This window comes from Myxocyprinus asiaticus, chromosome 49 (assembly GCF_019703515.2).
Source record: "Myxocyprinus asiaticus isolate MX2 ecotype Aquarium Trade chromosome 49, UBuf_Myxa_2, whole genome shotgun sequence".
Lineage (NCBI taxonomy): Eukaryota > Metazoa > Chordata > Actinopteri > Cypriniformes > Catostomidae > Myxocyprinus > Myxocyprinus asiaticus.
This window is the reverse complement of record NC_059392.1, coordinates 14,353,728-14,372,640: the sequence shown is the minus strand read 5'-3', so window position 1 is coordinate 14,372,640 and position 18,913 is coordinate 14,353,728. Positions and strand designations below refer to the sequence as shown.

Here is an 18,913-nt window from a genome sequence, read left to right as displayed (position 1 = left end):
TTTACTTCAATTAAAGGTTAGATTATTGTGATTTGTTTTAATGAAAGATCAAAAGGATAAACAGTGCAGATTTTTTTTCAAAGCCTTCTTTGCTCATATTTACCAAGGGTACCAATATTTTTGCCCACAACTGTATGTTGTTTTCAAACTAGATTAAATTAGAATATGTCTATCTTCTAAACTAAAATTTCAATATCCTATTTTTGTAATAGCTGTTGGGCAAGCAAGTGAACACAAAACAACACTGGCATATATTCAGGCAACAGTCAACTATATAATGAAGTTTAGATTTTAACTGAAAGGTTGAACTGTTCTCTCAAGGGTATTTTTGATATACTGAATGTCAGGTCATGGCAATTCGTCACATTTATTGGGGAAAGTTGTCACAAGTGTTAGACATTTAAACAATTTATTAATTACAATATTTGTTGACCAAAATAAAAATAGTCTGATATTTTAAGCAAGCAAACATAAAATTGGATTGGACCACAAAACAATACAAAATATGTTTTTGGTTTTAAAGTGGAGGTAGAAGTGCTAAAAAAACATGTTGGAAAATGTGTCTCTTTTATCATTTCCCCTCTACCTGCTTAAAAAGCTGTAGGTTCACGGCCATCTCAAGGAAACTTCTCATGGTGTTGGAGCGGTGTGCCACGAAACTCTTCTCACAGAAGCTGACTGGCTCTCCCTGGGGAGAAGAAAGCTCTGTTTAATGACAATAGACAGTCTGCTATTGGCTAAAACTCCTGCAAATGGCGATGCTTCATCCAAGACATGCAAGAAGATTTTTTTTTTGACTACGCTCGCTTGTTTATCCTCATCACCCGTTGCAATCAATTACATCATTTCAATTTCTCCCTGAGTTACATAAGCAGAATAGAAACAGCCAACAAGATGGAGCAACAATTAAGGCTTGATAGAATATGTACACTTAGATCTTATTTATCAATGGGAAATTTGTGGTAAGGTATGTAGGGGTGAAAACACAATGAGCCTATTTCATGCAACACAAGCAGAACAAATCTCTGGGTAAATTATTGCATTCTATTCAGGTCTTGTCCACACTAACACGTTTTCGGTTAAAAACTTTACAGTTTTTAATTTCCAAATGTCATTTTCCAAAGTATGCAGAACTAGAGAGCGTTTTTGAAAGTGTCAGTTTTCGGTGGAAGAAAATGGCACTCTAGTGTGGATGAGAGACGTAAACGTAGCAAAATCGATGCAACCGAAAACATACAGTATTAGTGTGGACATAGCCTCATTAAGTGGCAACCGATTTCATGTTACATGTAGATACTTTTACTGGCGTTCTTACTGACTTATCCAATGTGCGCATGTATTGTGCGAATGCCTGTTTATGTTTTGACATCAAAAGCAGAGAATAAGCTGAAAATTTCAAATCTCATGCAAGCACAGTTTTTTTGGGTTGCCTGACTTTTGGTAGTTTTCAGTGTATATGTATGTAAACGCACTAAATGTGACAATTTCGTGAAAATCATTTATCAAATTTTGTTTCATGAATGAGTCCCAATGATAGCAGCTTGACATTTGCACTAGCATTTCTTGTGCTCATCTTCTGTGTTCTCATCATAAACGCAACTCAATTATAAATTTGTGTAATTCACGTTCATAAACACTAAGGGATGTGGCTTAAAACCAGTTTGATCTGTGTATCTGTTACAACATACTTGCTGCTTGGGGGTCAATACCAAAAGAGACCCATGAGGTAGCAGACTATAATGACCTTAATAAGCCTGTGATTGCTGACTCTTGCATGGGAGCTAATTATCATTTCCCTGCATCGTTTCATTTACAGCTCAGTTAGATGCTGGCATTCTGCAAAGGCGCTGATGGGAAAGCATATGGGCTCCATAAAGCAGAGCGGTATTTCATATAGATGATTCGTTTCAGTGGAAGAGCCTCTTAAGAAATGCAGTGTGTGAAAGATAAGCCATTACCTCAGAACATGACAGTAATGCTGGTGAAATACTAGATGTGTAAAGTCAAATACTGCTATCCCATTTCAGATGCGTTTAGGCGTTCTCATGGAGGAATGTTCTGAAATTATGCATCAATTACTGGCTTAATAATAAAATATTTCTACTAATGCAGTAATTTCAATGCAGTGCTCTCATTGTGAAGTAAGGGTGTTTTGGTGCCTCAGTAAAAATCAATTGAAACAATAATCAAAATAAACCAGCACAAAGGCTGATTTTCAATTGTTCGACTTCTCAGAATCTTAATGAACCAGGGCCGACTGTCAAAAGAGCGCTCCATTTTTTAGCTTTTGTTTTAAAACTCAAGCAAAGCAAATGAAAGTGGTGTGACTGAAGGCCTTCAGTTTATAAAAAAGAGAATGAAAACAGCACTAATTCCATGTAGATTTGAAGACAATGTACTCAATTGAGACACCACTTTGAAGGCAATGAGTTGCGCAGACTCGCCTGTTTTGAGCATGTGTGTATTTTTTTCTGGCGGCAAAAAGCCAGTTAGTGCACAACCGCTGAAACATCAATAATGTATCTTCGCTCTGTGGGTCTACACAAACCAATTACTCTCTGCCTCGCCAACAAAGATGGCCATATTTGACAAACAGAGAGAGTACTTTGTTTTCCTCGATGCCGCTCTCGAAACCGAGAGACACATTTCAGGAGTTTAGAGAGTCTGAGAAGACCACAAAGGGCCTGAAAGCAAACTTCAAAGAGACTGTTTGGGCTTTTCAACATCTGACATTTGGGTGATACAGACAGGCCCACCTTTCCTTGCACCTGTTTATCCCTTTTTGCCTTTACGCTTTCTTTCTCTGAAACAGGGTATCGCTTCTCTACCTTTAAATGATGGCTCTAACAGTATAAAGAAATAAGGACAGCTATTTTTCTTTAGCTTATGGTTTATGTTTATGTTATGAATTGTACATTTTTAACAGAGATTTTGCTAATCTTAAAGGATATTGAAATGTTATGTTAGGATGCCTGAGGTAGAAGGAGGAGCAAAGAATAAAAATTAGGAACAAATACCAATACATTTCTACTCCATTTTGTGAGCCTTGCGCAGGGAAAATTAATTATTGAATACTTGATTCTGACTGGTCAATCGTGGCATTCTGCGATCAAATATTTTGTAAAATGACCACGAAACAGCATAATTGACCATTGTCCCAGGCAGCTGATTTACTACATAGCTGTGCTAGTTTTATGTCTCTCATATCATTCCATTGTCTCTTTCTTCTCACTTATCAGGGTTGATTTTGCGTTACTGATTCCTTACATGTAGAATATTGTCTTGATAATGTAATGATGTGGTTGTAGAGAGTGTAGAGAGTCCTTACAGGTTTATATCTCAGAGCATCCCGATAGGAGCCGAACAGAGCAGCCTGAGCATGCAGAAAGGCCCGAGCCACACCACTGCCTGTAGCAGTCGACTGCTTTTTCAGCTTACTCTTCAGACTAGAGACCTGAGAGAGAGAGAGAGTTAAATTAACACCTCTGAAATTGGTGGAAGGACAGGCAAACCCATTCAGAGTGTGAAGTGTCACATTTACAGGTCACCCCCAACCCCCCAGAGCACCTGCTGCTCTGTTAATTGAAGCAATCGTGCAGCGCGCAGAGGTGGAACTCTGATGCTTTTGGAGGGGCCAGAGAGCAAAATGGCTTCGGCTGGGAATCTTGGTGTTTCGCACCCTTCCCTATTTTCATACTCCAGCTACTTCCTAAATCTCTTGACATGCATATGCTTTCATTATTTTTGTCTGCCACGGGTCTGCTTTTAGTTCTCTTTAAATAGCATTATACAGGACTGAGATCAGTGCCAGGAGACATTGACTATTCATAGATATTAAGAAACATTTGTCAATTTTGTGAATTTCGGATTCAGCAGACAACACTGAGCAAAACTTTTGCAAAAAGTCTCACTACAAGGTTAAAATGTATGAAATAAATGTTTATTTCATGTTTATATATATTAGGGGTGTAAAAAAATATTATATCATATGATGTGACACTCACTATACAATACCATATGTATTGTACGATACGTTAACAAACACACTGTGTAATTAAAACCAAGCAGCGCAATATTGAGAGCTGCGGAACAATCTCCTCCCACGAGAGGCGACGCTGAGCGCTCACAAGAAAAACAGACCAACACACTTACAGTACATAGGCGAGAAGATCGATGGGAAATGGCAAGTAGATTGTACTGTAGCGGTATAGCTTGTCAAATTTGCCAAACAATGGTATCTTGTCCTGGTGCTACAGTACATTAAACGTCGTTTTATTCACGCCGACATCACCGCGCAAATCTGTGGATTTGTGAGGCAGAAACAGCAGCAGTAAGTTTAACAGCTGCCTCTCCCAACGACACTTGCACACATGCTATAAGCCGGTAATAGTGCTGGTAAAGTTTAGATGAAAAGTGAAACGGGGGAAAAGGGCAAAAAAAAAAAATGACGTGTGACGATCGGTTTTGCTCAAACTGTTAAATAATATTGGATTATCGTAAAACCAGTGGTCAGGTTCCACTCAAGTTTTTTTTTTTTACCACTATATAACACTGAAATTAGTTTTTTCCTAGCTACAGTCACTTCAGCTTGTTCACAGGGGCTTTCAGACAACAAGGCATGATTTTCTATAAAGCTGCTTTGAAACTATGTGTATTGTGTAGAGTGTAGACAAACCTAAGTTATCAAGAAAAACATGACAGTTGTGAGTTCATGTTAGTTTTTCTCAACAATCAACTAAATAAATGCAGTGCTGTTGTTTAAGTTACTTATAGCTCTGCTTTTTATTTCCAATGTCCGACATTTTTGTGGCATTCATGATTTAAAAGATGCATGTCGAATCCTTGAATAAGTTTGGGCAAAACTCGTATCGTGAGGTTATGCATCGTGAAATTCATTACATGCATATTTAACAGTATATAGTATTAATATAAGTTTTGAATATTTCTTAAAAATGTCAGATTTGACCTTTTGACATGAAAAGTTTAGTTCAAGTTGTAAATTGTCAAATGATCTGACCCTAAGAAAACTTTAAAAAAGTGCATGATATTTGTATCTTTGTATCTTACAGGGTCAGAAATGGCACTGAAAATATCAAAAATGCTCCCGTAATTTAAACTGTTAGGGCAAAGAAATGCCCTCATAATGAATTACTCTGTTTATTCTTAGTAACATCTAGGCTTAATTATGCATTTTATCTTTTATGTTACTGAACTGGTTAAACGTAAGTATTTAACCTAAAAAGATGACTGACAGTACATATTTTTTATATAGATAGAAAAAAAGTTGCCCTCATAAAAGATAAAAATGCCCCTGAGAATCAAATGCAGAGGGCAAATATTGCCCCGTAATTGTAAAGTTAATTTCTGACATCGGTAACAAATACCTGAAAAATATGTGTGTGAACTATTTTGGAAATAATAATTAAGATGTGTACACTCAAGTGTGTTCAAGGCAAAAGAAAATATATTACTTTTACAAACTGTCTACACCGGATGCGAGCAATGTCGCGTCACGTCGCAACACCTTGAGGCTGTCTACACTGGACATGTCAAAGCAAACGTTCTAAACCGTTTAATTGTCTTGCTGGCAGGAGTAGCGCCAGCATGTACACAGCAAAATAGAATGGGGCATCTGTTTACTGTCAGTGCAACAAGATGCGACGGATCCAGTGTAGACAGCATCATTGTTTATAATGGGAGCAATCTGCTTTTGTCGCATCGCACCGCTAATGTCTGGTGTAGACAGAGGGCCCTATCTTAAGAGCGCTAAGCACAGCACTATGACATAAGTCATATACGCAAAGTCAAGAGGCATGGTCATGAAGTTTTGCTATTTTCATGCAAGCATGCACTAAGTCTTGGCACAAGTGGAATTGGCAAAGCTGCACTCGCAAAGCGCTAATGGGCTGGGCCAAGTGCAATTTAATTTTGAGGTTCTTCTCTGGTACTGTCTACGTCCTATTATATAGTCCATTCTCTGTCAAGCACCAGCGATGTAAACAAAGACAGCACATTCACAAGAAGTTGGTAGTGTAAATGTACGCAATGAATTAGAAGAATAGAAATATGGACTTTGGTTAGTATGACACACTCCTTTTATACGCATGGAAAATGTGTTTCTCTTAAGGATTTGGATTTACTCTCCATTAAATTATAATGTAAGTAATATTAAACATTTTCATCTACTGACAATTTTCTACTGACATATGTCTAGCATTAACAGTGATTGTGTCAGATTGCACTTCTAATGGTTGATTTTGATAAATTAAATTAATTTATTGAAACATGAAAAAATAAACCAAAAATATTTATACATTCAAATTGCACTTCAAATGAAATGAAAATATAATTAAATTGACAAAGTGGTAAAAAAAAAAAAAAAAAAGTCATACCAAATCCAAACATTTTACTTTCTCCAACCGGCCCCTTTTGCAGTGACTTAAAAATCGCTCTACGATAACAGGTGGAAAATACCAAAACAAATTAGTAGATCATAAATACAATTGTAAATATAAACATAATAATGATAATTAAAAAAATAAACTATGACCTAAAGATAGTTTTACACAAATCGCATAAATATTTGTTTCATAAAACATCTTTCAGTGTATTTCAGGGACATAATTTGATGTTCCGCTATATTTTCAGAGGTGGAATCTCCAAACTACAAATGCAGGAACTGAATTTAGACTTTGTGCTGAAAACAGACATGCTCACTTGCGCTAGGGCTGGCACGAAAACTGCGCTTAGAATTAGCGCTCTGATGAAAACTGGATAAGACGGAGCACACGATTGTAGCACATATAGCTTTTCGCGCTCAAGAAAATAGAGCTCATTATGTTATTGTTACACCCCTTGATATTTGTAGTCATTAAATCAAAACTTTTGTTGAAAATGATATGAAAATATTTCAAAACATCCAAAACACAAAGTTTACATTTCTAAGAACTAGATTTTTGAAGGATTTTTCCTTATCACCATCTCAATCCTACTCATTTTTATTGAACCCCGAGCAAAACAGAATTCTAAATATCTGAAAAAAAAAAAAAAAAAAAAAAAATAATAATAAAAAATATGTATTTACACATAAAATTTACAAAAAGCAAAGAATATTTGAATGTTACCTATAGAAGGTTTATCCCATACGCCAAGCCTTCTGTATGAAGTCATCCAAGCCTGACATCAGACATAGCGGTGCACAGAAACTTAGGGATGAACCATGAAGTGGTGCTTGATCCAGGTAATGTAAGGTCAACCAAACTGATTACGTATGCTGCAGTGTGCATTACCATCTGCTGGCAATTTATTTGCATGCCTGCTATTCACCCTCAGCAGCATGCATATCAATAATCAGTTTGGTTTTGTTTATTAGGGAAGATCAAGGAAGGACCATAAACAAGGTGGTTTAGGCAGTCCATAGAATACCAAGAGGAACAGCCTCAGGAATGTAGGAAGCGCACGTGGGAAAATCATCACTGACCGTGTTGAGTAACTTTGCAAATTTAGGGCGTTCAAAAAATGTGTCATTCTTCATTTGGAACAGAATTTAATTTTTGTCATCTTTTGTTTAGTTTGTACCTGTTGGGACATGCCTATTCTTCTCAATGTCCCTGAGCTGATATGGCAAATGCTCAGAAGCATCAAACTGGAAGTTTAGCGATGCTAAATTAAAAAGTGTCATCTCCATATTCACACTGGCTAAGTGCTTTTATGTTTATGTAAAGTTGGCGGCATATTAATATTTTATGTTGACGCGTTATATTTTTTCTCACTTCTCTCGCTCTCCCAAAAACAATCCGTTAAACAGTCTTCATTTTTGAAGAATCAAAGAATTTACAATGCCACACACACAGGAGAATCTGCCCCGTACCCAGCAGGCAAGCAAAAGGAGGTAAAACAAGAGATTGAGCACAGGAATGGGTTTAATGCAACCAAGCTTGGTATTAAAATGACTGTTTCACATTACAATTATCTAATTAATCTAAGTTAAATAACAGTCTTTTTATATTCTACATTATTAAATGAATATATATATATAAAAAATGTTTTATGAGTTTAAACGACAACAGCATTTTTATATTTATTATAATATAATTGAAGTTAAATTATTATTTAAACAAATATATTTACATGGTAAAAAATATATTTGGAACAACATTTGTTGCCAAAAATTCTCAGTTACAGAATTTCATACTGTTAATTACAATGCAAAATTTCCTCTCTCAATATTCAATTTATAAATTAGCCAATTCCTGACATAAACATTCAAATATAATGTTGGTGATAAACTTAAATTTAATAATTGTTTTTTTTGATAGCAGCACATGCATCGGCAGTAATTGATCAGTCAGACTAATTACCTTCTTTACTTTGAGTAGCACTAATGAGATATGAGTGTGTGTGGGGGGGGGGGCATCAGAGGAGAGCTTAGCTCAACAGGTGATAAACCTATTTGGCAGTGACATTTTTTAGTGTAAAGTCATTCAGCCTATGATCTGATCAAAGGGAGAGTCCCCATTGGGTCCAATTATAACTATGGTATTATGGGAACCAAGGGATCGGAGGAAACGGGGGGTTGGGTGTATGTTGAGTTATAATATTCATAATCTATGCAGAGAGGCCTTTCCACTATAGGTCTTCTCCCCATTGCTGTGATCTTTTCAATTTACATCAAGCAAGGATGGCTAAGGATAAAAGTGCAGCCTCCAACTCGCTGAGCCCAGAGAGGGCAAACACAAGGCCTCATTAAACTCTACTGCATGGACTCCCCAACAGGGTTTGAAGTGCGTCAAGTAAAGAGCATGGGGTCAGAGGTGGCTCAGAAAACAGATCTCCATTTAACTCACCAGCTGGAGATGATAATTAGCAGGTGCATCACTGTCTTCTGCTCTAAAGGATGAAGTCATGGAGATCTGCTTTGCGGTGGGCTTCTATTATACACCGCGAGTTTCAACAGAACACCACTTCTGAGACACACACACACACACATACCAGTGCCTCCTTGAGAGCTGAGCTGTTTATGGTCAAGGGATTATAATTCACTGAACTGGACAAGCCGTGGACAGGCGGTTCACTCAGTCACATCCACACACATATATTTTACACTTCTTCTTCCAGAGTTATAAATGTAGATCTGACAGATTTGACGACTGTCTACCAGCCCCACTGGATATTTAGAGTGGCATTAAAGACTTTCTAAAGAAAACATGCATGGAAATCCATCTACCCACTGTAAATCTGTAAAAAGATGATTAATGATGGTGGAAATAGGTAGAATCTAACTAAATAAAAATAGATACATTTTAAATAAATAAAATTAAAAATTAAGGAGAAAAAATAAATAGATATTTCATCAAAGTTCTATAGTATTCGATTGCAATTCAAAATGTAGGTTGGAAAGACAACATAAACAAAACGATCAATCACCATGATTAACACGCATTAAACATGCATGTAAACAAATCAGCTCAAACAATAAATCATCAGGTTACACTGTGGCCCTTTCAGAGTAAGGCTGAAAGTCTTTTTTTAAAGACAGAGGGAAAAATATGTTTTGTTAAGGATTCTGTCCAGGGATGGAAAGCCGTGGGGAGGCAATTAGGGGACTACAAAGAAAAAAAGAAATAGATATGAAAATCTTCTGCTTTCGTTTGATGTGCACTAGGTTGAAAAGTATATGTACACGCTGACTGAATTCACACCCTTTTATAGAAACACAAAGACAACTCGCATTTCAACCCCAATGCTAAAGGATGCTGACTTTATGCAGAATACTTATGCATACATTTTAGAGTAAATAAAAAAGGGCTTAAATTTTATGTTTTCTATTTAACATAAACAAATTAAATTTCACATTTATGGTGTGTGATTTAACAGTCAAACGAAAATATGCATGAGGACCAGGAGGTAAAAGACCTGAAATTAATAGCTTCTAGAATGACAAAATTGAAAATGTAGTTTTTACAAGTTAGTATTTACACGGTATATTACTCAGTCAATCATTACTAGTTCATATGTTAAGAAGAGCGTAATGAATGTGCATGTTTCTAGATTTTACTTTGTGCAAGATGTACTTTGAACTTGTCACTTAAAAAAACAACAAAAATATTAAAAACCCCCAAAATTATTTGTCATTTTAAAAAACCTTATAAAACTGATTTAAAATATTTTTTAATGTAAAACAATATGATGTGTGGTATTTTAAAGCCATCTGCATTTAATTTTAGTCGATCACTTTCCAACCCAATCTTAAGAAGAAAAAAAAGGGCACAATCAAGTACAGTTACTGTTCATCAACAGACCATTAACGGTGAAGCCTTCAGGGCTGGACACTGCATTAGTCCTCTCAGGGGCGGAAATAAAGCCCACCTGGTCTACTGTGACCCGCACACTAAGACAGAAGAGCAAAACTGCCCTTTTAAGAGGGTTCTAAATGGGCTTATATTCGGGCTGCCCTCAAAAATAGAACAAGCGTTGAAGAACGAAACTTTCCCACTTTCCACAAACAGTAATTGTTTGGTGTATCAGCTGATGTACTTATTGTTTTTGTTTTCTCTCTGAAAATAAAAAGAATGAATCCCAATTAACCATCATGCTGAGTGATCTCAGAGGAGGCGCAGGAATATTGCAATTTCTCTGATTAATTTTTTAACATCCGTTTGCTAGCTTAATAAACATGGGTGTGCAAACTTGAATTTTCGCTGTTGATTGAGAACATAAATGATCAATCACAGACGTACAAATATAAGCTGTGTAGATGAGATGAAAGGAAGACAACCGGAATGATACAAAAGTAGAAACAAGACCGTGAAACTGAAAAGGTAAACAATGGTTCTGCAGTAACCTGAACAAGAGTAATAAAGTCAAAAATAATATTTTTTTAAAAACGTCTAAGGATTGATACAGGACCTGTGAACAGAAAATCACATCCAAATAACACTGCATACTTAGCTGTTTGGAACCACAATGGATTCATAATTTTCTATTTTTAGATCGTTTTAATGACTGCAGAAGTAAACACCCCATTCCTTGCAACCAAAACCAATTATAATTGAATAAAAAAAAGCAACGGTTTCACAATGTTTAAGGAGGAAGAAAACACCTTAATTTATTTGTGAACAAGCAAACTCTCCTCTCAACATAATTTTTTTTCTTTTTCGTTTTCTTTTGCAAAATCAACAACCTCCCATCATTAAAATGTCTTACATATTTATAAATTCAGTTTGCAATGCAATCTTGATGGTATGATAAAAACTTCAGCAACAAATATGTTCTAAGACAAAGAAAAGCTAATTAGAGAAAAGTTAGCTTTAACAGTTACACTAAAAAGATTGTTTACATTACTGTCATTTTTTTATTTTACTTTATATGATGTTTCGAAAAGTCTTGTTGGGCTCGTTTTTAGAGTGCAATGACATTTTAAAAACATTGCATTTGATCAATTGTATCACAATATTTTGACACATTGTACAAAAAGGTTTGAAAAGGTGCTTTTAAGCATTAGATTTATAGAAAGAGCACATTCACAACCACCTAACATTCTCAAAGATTGTAGAGGACTTTCAACCATCACTTCTAATGTTTCCAATAAAAAGCATGTTTAAAATTATTTTCAAACGTCTGCCACATCCTCTTTGCACTACACCAATTATTATCTCTATTTGTGTAATCTTTGGCTTTGCACAGTACGGAATTGCTACTGGCATGGTAGCATTTCTAATAGTCAATAAATCTAAAATATTACGTGTGAAAATGGGAAAAAAGTGCCATTATGTGACAGACAGCGGAGAGCACAGCATAGGGTCCCGTCTGAAAAAAAGAGCCAGGTAATTCGGGACAACTGTCACCCCTGACCCCTCTGAAAGCAGGTCTGGTGGTCAGACTCTCTAAATAATAAAGTCCACATGGTAAAAAATAAAAGGAAAAAATGCCTTCAAACACTTAATTAGATGAATCTCAAAAGGTTCGGCTTAAATCAATAAGACTTAGAGAAAAAAAAAAAAGAAACGCTCCGGGGTCAATTATATTATATTTAGCTTTAGTTGCAAAATGTATTGATTTTTTTTTTTTTGTGGCTGGAAATGCTAAAATTTGTGAATAAAATAAACTCGATGTACACTTAAATAATTAAAAGCTCAATTAAAAAAGGCTACCAAATGAATTGATTAAAATAAATGTAATTAAACGTTGTCTATTGACACTTCTCATCTTCTTTAGTTCATTTAGAAATATTGATTTGCAAGCCACACTTGTAGCAAATGCCATGTGACACAATTTAAGCAGAAAAAGCTTTTGCTCAATTTGAACATATTTCTTGAGTTATGAATTTGAGTATCCCCAAAGGTTTGATAACCAGAGGGAGAGAAAAATGAATTTTTGCATTGATAAATATATTATTGTAGGTGGCATTTACATTCAGGTGGGGTAATTTAACATGATATGCTGAATATGTTCTATCATTAGTCAATGAAAAATTGCACGAGGTGATCAAAGCAAACATTGAGCTGCCACTTAATTTATCACGCTACGAAGACAAAGAGCTTTTTATCTTTCCCCTCCGTTAGTTTCAAAAGACCAGATATTTTTTTTTATTATTTTTTTTTTTTTATGACACTTTCGGTTTGCAGTTTAATTTACAAATGGGATGCCAGTGCTGAGATGGAATAACATAACAGGCTGGCTTTTTCTGCTTGGACAGACAGCAGCGGGATCCACCAAGTCATATATGAGTGTTAAAATGCACCCCCCAGCAGGAGGGAAACTGAGAAAGCAAGAAAACGAAAAAAACCAACAAAAAAACCCTTTTCTTTCTGGTCAAAGGGACAGATGACAGACATCTTTCCAACTCTGATGCTGGATGCACTTCCTATTGCACTGACCATGGCACCTAAACATTAATTAAAGGGAGAAGGTGCTGGCAGGTGGCAGAAAAGCAGAATCTAATAATTGGCCCCCTTCTTCTCAATGCCTTCAGAAAACTCTAGACTACTAGCGAGATGTGGCACTGGGCAGGCAGAAAGGCATGCTTTGTGTAAAAAAAAAAAAATACAATTAAAATAATGCTAAAAAAAAAAAATAGATGAAAGCAGGAGTTTAAAAATACAATGAGATCTGATGGTCTGTGAATTGCGACAGCCGTTTAACGTCAAAGGGCGAGTTTACAGAGTGCAATTTGAGGATTCATGGCAGCGTCTGCTAATGATGAGAGGACAGAGGCGCGTTGTGTTCTCTGACCAGAGAGAGAGTGTGTTTGTTTAAATGTACAGGTGGGGGAGAGAGAGAGAGAAAGACAGAATGACTAAAGGTTCAAAAGTGGCAATCAAGTTTGTGAGAGATGAGCAAGATTTGTAGTGTGTGTGTGTGTGTGTGTGTGTGTGTGTGTGTGTGTGTGTGTGTGTGCTTTACTTAGCTAAACTTTAGGTAGGTCTTCAAAAGGTAAAAATGATTAATATACAATAATACTTAATAAATAATGTTTTTAATAATTGATTATTTAAAAAAAGCTAAAAGTTTTATTTTAGAGGTAGGGTTAGTCTGTTGTATTTATAAACTGGTTTCATAAAATAATAGTCTGTGTGTGATATGCTCGCATTTAGATAACTAAATACATTTGTGTGGGTATCTGTGTGTGGGTTTTGCTGTTGTTGTTGTTTTGGGACACCCACCACGTCACTGGGCAGGTTGTGCAGGTCATCTGTGGGGCTTTCCAGAGTGTTTGTGTCCACATTCAGAATGACCACATCATCCAGAGATCTGCTCTTTACTCTCTGAAAACACAACACACTGTTACAAACACAATCCTGATAACTCACACTTCCTGCATCCGTCTTAATGAGGTTTGGACCTTCAAATGTATAAATATAAATAATGAAAATTTTCTTTTTTCTATATAATGTTAACAATAAAATTCAACACATGTAGTTTCTTTATGCACAACATATTATTTACAGAGTGATTTTGACAAGGGCCAAATTGAGATGGCTGGACGACTGGGTCAGAGCATCTCCAAAACAGCAGGTCTTGTGGGGTGTTCCCGGTATGTAGTGGTTATTACCTACCAAAAATGGTCCAAGGAAGGACAACCGGTGAACTGGCGATAGGGTCATGGGCGCCAAAGGCTCATTGATGCGTGTGGGGAGAGAAGGCTAGCCCATCTATAGCACTACTGAGTTACTGTAGCACAAATTGCTGAAAAACTTAATGCTGGCCATGATAGAAAGGTGTCAGAACACACAGTGCATCACAGCTTGCTGCATAGACGCAGATCAGTCAGAGTGCCCATGCTGACCCCTGTCCACCGCCGAAAGCACCTACAATGGGCACGTAAGCATCAGAACTAGACCATGGAGCAATGGATAAAGGTGGCCTGGTCTGATGAATCACATTTACTTGGGGAAGAGATGGCAGCAGGATGCACTACGGGAAGAAGGCAGGCTGGCAGAGGCAGTGTGATGCTCTGGGCAATGTTCTGCTGGGAAACCTTGGGTCCTGGCATTAATGTGGATGTTACCTTGACATGTACCACCTACCTAAAGATTGTTGCAGACCATGTACACCCCTTCATGGCAACAGTATTCCCTCATGGCAGTGGCCTCTTTCAGCAGGATAATGCACCCTGCTACACTGCAAAAATTGTTCAGGAATGGTTTGAGGGACATGAAAAAGTGTTCAAGGTGTTGACTTGGCTTCCAAATTCCAAGATCTCAATCTGACTGAGCATCTATGGATGTGCTGGACCAACAAGTCCGATCCATGGAGACAATTTACAACTTACAGTACTTAAAGGATCTGCTGCTAATGTCTTGGTGCCAGATACCACTGGACACCTTCAGTGGTCTTGTGGAGTCCATGCCTCAATGGGTCAGAGCTGTTTTGGCAGCACGAGGGAGACCTACATGATATTAGGCAGGTGGTTTTATTGTTGTGGCTGATTGGTGTAAATGTGTCTTGAATAAAGAAACTAAAATAAATATGTAACTAAAATACATATTTTTCTTCATTTTTTATCCAAAAATGTCCAAACCTCCACAAGCTGACTAAAAAAGGCAATAATTTAAACGGATTAAGTCAACATGTAAACATTGGCTTCTCATAAACGAAAACCAGACAAAGCTTTGAATTACGTTTTTTCTGTTAAACAAAACAAAGATACTCCAAAAACACGTATGCACCCACAATTTTTATAAAAATCATCCTTGGATGAGACTCAATATTTTATAATCAATATTAATTAATGAAACTGGTCATTAAAACAATTGTAAAAAATCTACAGACACTGTAGAATGTTTATTGGATAAAATGGTTTTAAAACCACTATGAGCTCTAAAACAAATGTTACAAAAATAAAAAAAGTCATTTCACTTAGCTAATCACATATTAATAAAAGCAGACTCTTTTCAGGCACTTTGAATGAAGCCCCTCTGTGTTGAGCGGTGTAATGCTCACACACAATGGTTGTCACGGCAGTGGCGACAAATCCAATAATTATTCCTCCGATGCAGGTGGGGGAAACAGCCAAGTGTGTAAAAAATTTCTAGTTTGTCATTTTTGACAGTCGCTGCTACCACGGCCCATGTGTTGATTTGGTCTAATTACGTGCAGCCGTAGTGGGGTGGGGGGTGGGGTGGACTGTCAGTGGGTGAACGTGTGATAAACACCGGCACTGCCGCTACTGTCAGCACTATCAGATCTGCGCATGCAGTTATAGGTCTACCTCCAACCAGCATGCCATATCTCAATAACCAAACACACCATCTCTTTGTTTCTCCTGCGTTTTTCCAGCTCTTTCATTTCTTGTGTGCACACGGAAGATGAAAAGTAAAAAACAATGTGTCAATTTCTGTGGGTTTCCCTGTTCTCGGCGATGAGGCATCAAGGTAGAAATGGCGTTATTAGCATCTCAGATGGTTTTGTTGGTTTGAGTAGTGTGATGTGATGGTTTCAGATTTTAAATGGCCTCATGCCCACGACAGAGTGAAAGGAAGTAAATAAATAATAATGGTTTTATGTAATATTGGGAAGATGTGACTGGTTGTGGTGACTGCGACTTGCCGGTCTGCTTTTGATCACATTTTAAGGATGATGAACAGCCACTGACATTAGATTAATGTCGCTTACCTCTAACAGGCTGAGATGAACTCCAACCAGATACGGCATGGGCGCACTGTGGGGAACAGAAACAAACCACGGTCATTAGGAACAGAAATAATAGCAACATGAAAATAGCTTTTATTATAGGGGAGGAAGCTGGTTCGGCCATTTAAGGCAGTTTAAAAATAAAACCTGTCTATCCCTCTTTTCTTTTAGACAGATCTTTAAAAGTAATTTCTATAAATTTAGTTTGTGATGTTACATCCAATCTCCCACAGTTGATTAACTTTGACCCTTATTCATAATGCTATAGGCTGTATGGCATTGTGTTTTTATTTATGACAACTTAGTCAACATGGCTGATGGAACTGGTGAAGCACTAAATTAATCTGGAATATTTACCCATTATCTTCTATTGCAACAGACAGATGTTTAACTTAAAATACATAATTCTGGGAACAAAATATTCCTATTTTAAAGAGAAAAAAAAAACATTGAGATTTTGTTAATGTCCAAAATTAGAGTTGTCTTTACGATATTCACAAATGAATGCATGTTGTAGATACACCATAAAAATTATTTGAAACGTATCTGTACCTGTTACAGAACAAATTTGACACAGGCAAACAATTTAAAAAAATGTAATTATAAATTCTGGGCAGAATAATAATAAATGAGGATCACTGTAAATTGACACATAACTTTGACGCAGCACGCATCAGAAGCTAAACTTTATTAGCGGCCTCGGCTGTTTCCCGGAACGAGCACTTTTTGAGCAGTGAGGGTGATTAGTGTAATTGGCGAGCGTCACTTTTGAGTCCTGCAGAGAGAAACAAGGCAGGGCTGTGTAATTAGATAGGTTTGGGTAGCCGCTACTGTGCTCACTCAATCAGGTTATGTGGCTAATAAGCTACAGTCTCCCTCAATTCATCTGTTAAGGCCACGGATTTAACTGACATGCAGGCACGCTGACACGCATGGGGTGAGCCCTGTCATGTCATTGTTGTCTGCGAGTCTAACTTTGTTATGAAAGCCTTATTCCCATCATTCCAAATATTGTTCATAATGACCAATGCATGATCTTCAAAACCAATATGATAATCTTGTTTTGTGTAATTAAATAGCTAAAATATGATCAAATGGCCTAGCTTTTCAAACCAACACAACATAATTGACCGCATTTATATGAATGTTGTATTTGACCACAAACACTTTCTCTGCACATTTCTGCTGCAAGTAAAACAAGAGGCTCTGGAGTCAAGCATGGCAGAACAAGTCCGTCAATTTAAGGGTATAGGGTGTTATGGTAGCTATAGAGCTGGGCTGTAAGTTAAGAGTGTGGTCATGGTCTCAGCCCACAGTTGGCATTTGGAAATCAGTTTGCTACACAAGCATATAAGTATATGCTCCTAACGACTATAAAAAAAAAAAAATGCTGGACTCGGTGTGGTGACATTGGCTGTAATAACTCAAGTCCTTCATAAATCCTCTGACACTTGGAAGATATTTATTAAGAAGCGGGACATTTCGGAAGGTAGTTTTGCATGTTTAGAATCACCATGGTAGTAACAGACCAATATATTAAAGATTTTTGGTTCTTCTAAGTTTCGTGGCCAATTAAGAGAAGTCTAAACTTCGAAATATAAATGTTCTATTCTGAGGGAATTTTGAGTATATTGTTTTGTGATATGAAAATGTATTTAATCAATTGTGTACATATGTATATACATTTATTTTATGAATATCTATGTTTGATGATACATAATATATTTCGACCATCTGCTTGCTAGATATTGCCATCTGCATTTTCTATAAAAAACCCCCCACTATGGTCAACCCAGAGATGGGGACTCGAGTCTTTTAACCTTAACTATTAATATCTTAATGAAAGAATTTGTAATTTATTTTTATGGTTTTATAACATCTGCTTTACATTTACCCGTGTGTCATGATCGATCAGACCATTTCTGGGTCAACCACTATGCCATTAAATCATCAGAACAAGCATCTTTTGGATTAATAATGGCTTCACTGTTTAAGATTTATAAACAATTTTACACTAGGCCTCCAGAGATCGACAGAATTTGCAGAATCTGTCAAGTTCAACGCATCCCTGCCCATTGCGTGTTTGTCAATGTTTTGGCTAATTTGATGAGCTCCCAATCCAAATGGCAAAATTTTGCAAATTTTTGCCCACAATGGGATTTATTCATGTAATACTACTGAAACAAATTGTTGCAAATAATTCATTAACTGGTTCTTACAAAAATTATCCCGTTGAACTGAACAATGTTTTTATGAACAATATCGATTTTGTTGTGCAGAAAATACGAAAAGTATGATGTAAAAAATAAGTGAATGTGTATATACAAGCAATACACAAATCTCTCAAAAGGCCTAAATCATACTCTAAACACTCAAAAACAGACTGGTCTAAAGCTCAGAAATCAGCATAGCCCAAGCCTGAGTGAGATACAAATGAGACATTTGTGTGAGTGTATTTGTGTTCTTGTGCAGATGAGCAGAGCTCTTACCAGCAGTAGTCCAGCAGATGAGGAGGAAGAACAGGGATGAAGATGTGCTGCCAGTGCATGGGAAAGAGCATGGCGCTGGACCCCTGCACGCATGCAGTTAACTACGACAAGAAAACAAAGAGACAAACACATGAGGTCCCTTCGTATGATGGGCAAAGAAAACACTCCTTCATGTGGGTGCATAGAACATGCCGTTTAACACGCTTTGCTTTAGGGTATTCCGTTTATTGTGGGCCAGGAGAGCATGCAGTATCATATACAGTAGTCTTTTTCATCTTCCAAAGCTCAAA

At 36.8% G+C, this 18,913-nt stretch overlaps 1 protein-coding gene across 2 annotated transcripts in view; it reads right to left on the bottom strand.

Annotated features, from left to right (window-relative positions):
• The window catches only part of LOC127438332 (DENN domain-containing protein 1B-like), a 133,500-nt gene that overhangs the window by 32,016 nt on the left and 82,571 nt on the right, over nt 1-18,913 (bottom strand). For both annotated transcript variants that reach the window (XM_051693854.1, XM_051693855.1), the window contains exons 10-14: nt 18,624-18,724; nt 16,117-16,162; nt 13,665-13,766; nt 3,329-3,454; nt 587-688 (exon numbers count right to left, since the gene is read on the bottom strand). In XM_051693854.1, the coding sequence (XP_051549814.1) occupies nt 587-688; nt 3,329-3,454; nt 13,665-13,766; nt 16,117-16,162; nt 18,624-18,724 (477 nt within the window). The remainder of the gene's footprint in view (nt 1-586; nt 689-3,328; nt 3,455-13,664; nt 13,767-16,116; nt 16,163-18,623; nt 18,725-18,913) is intronic.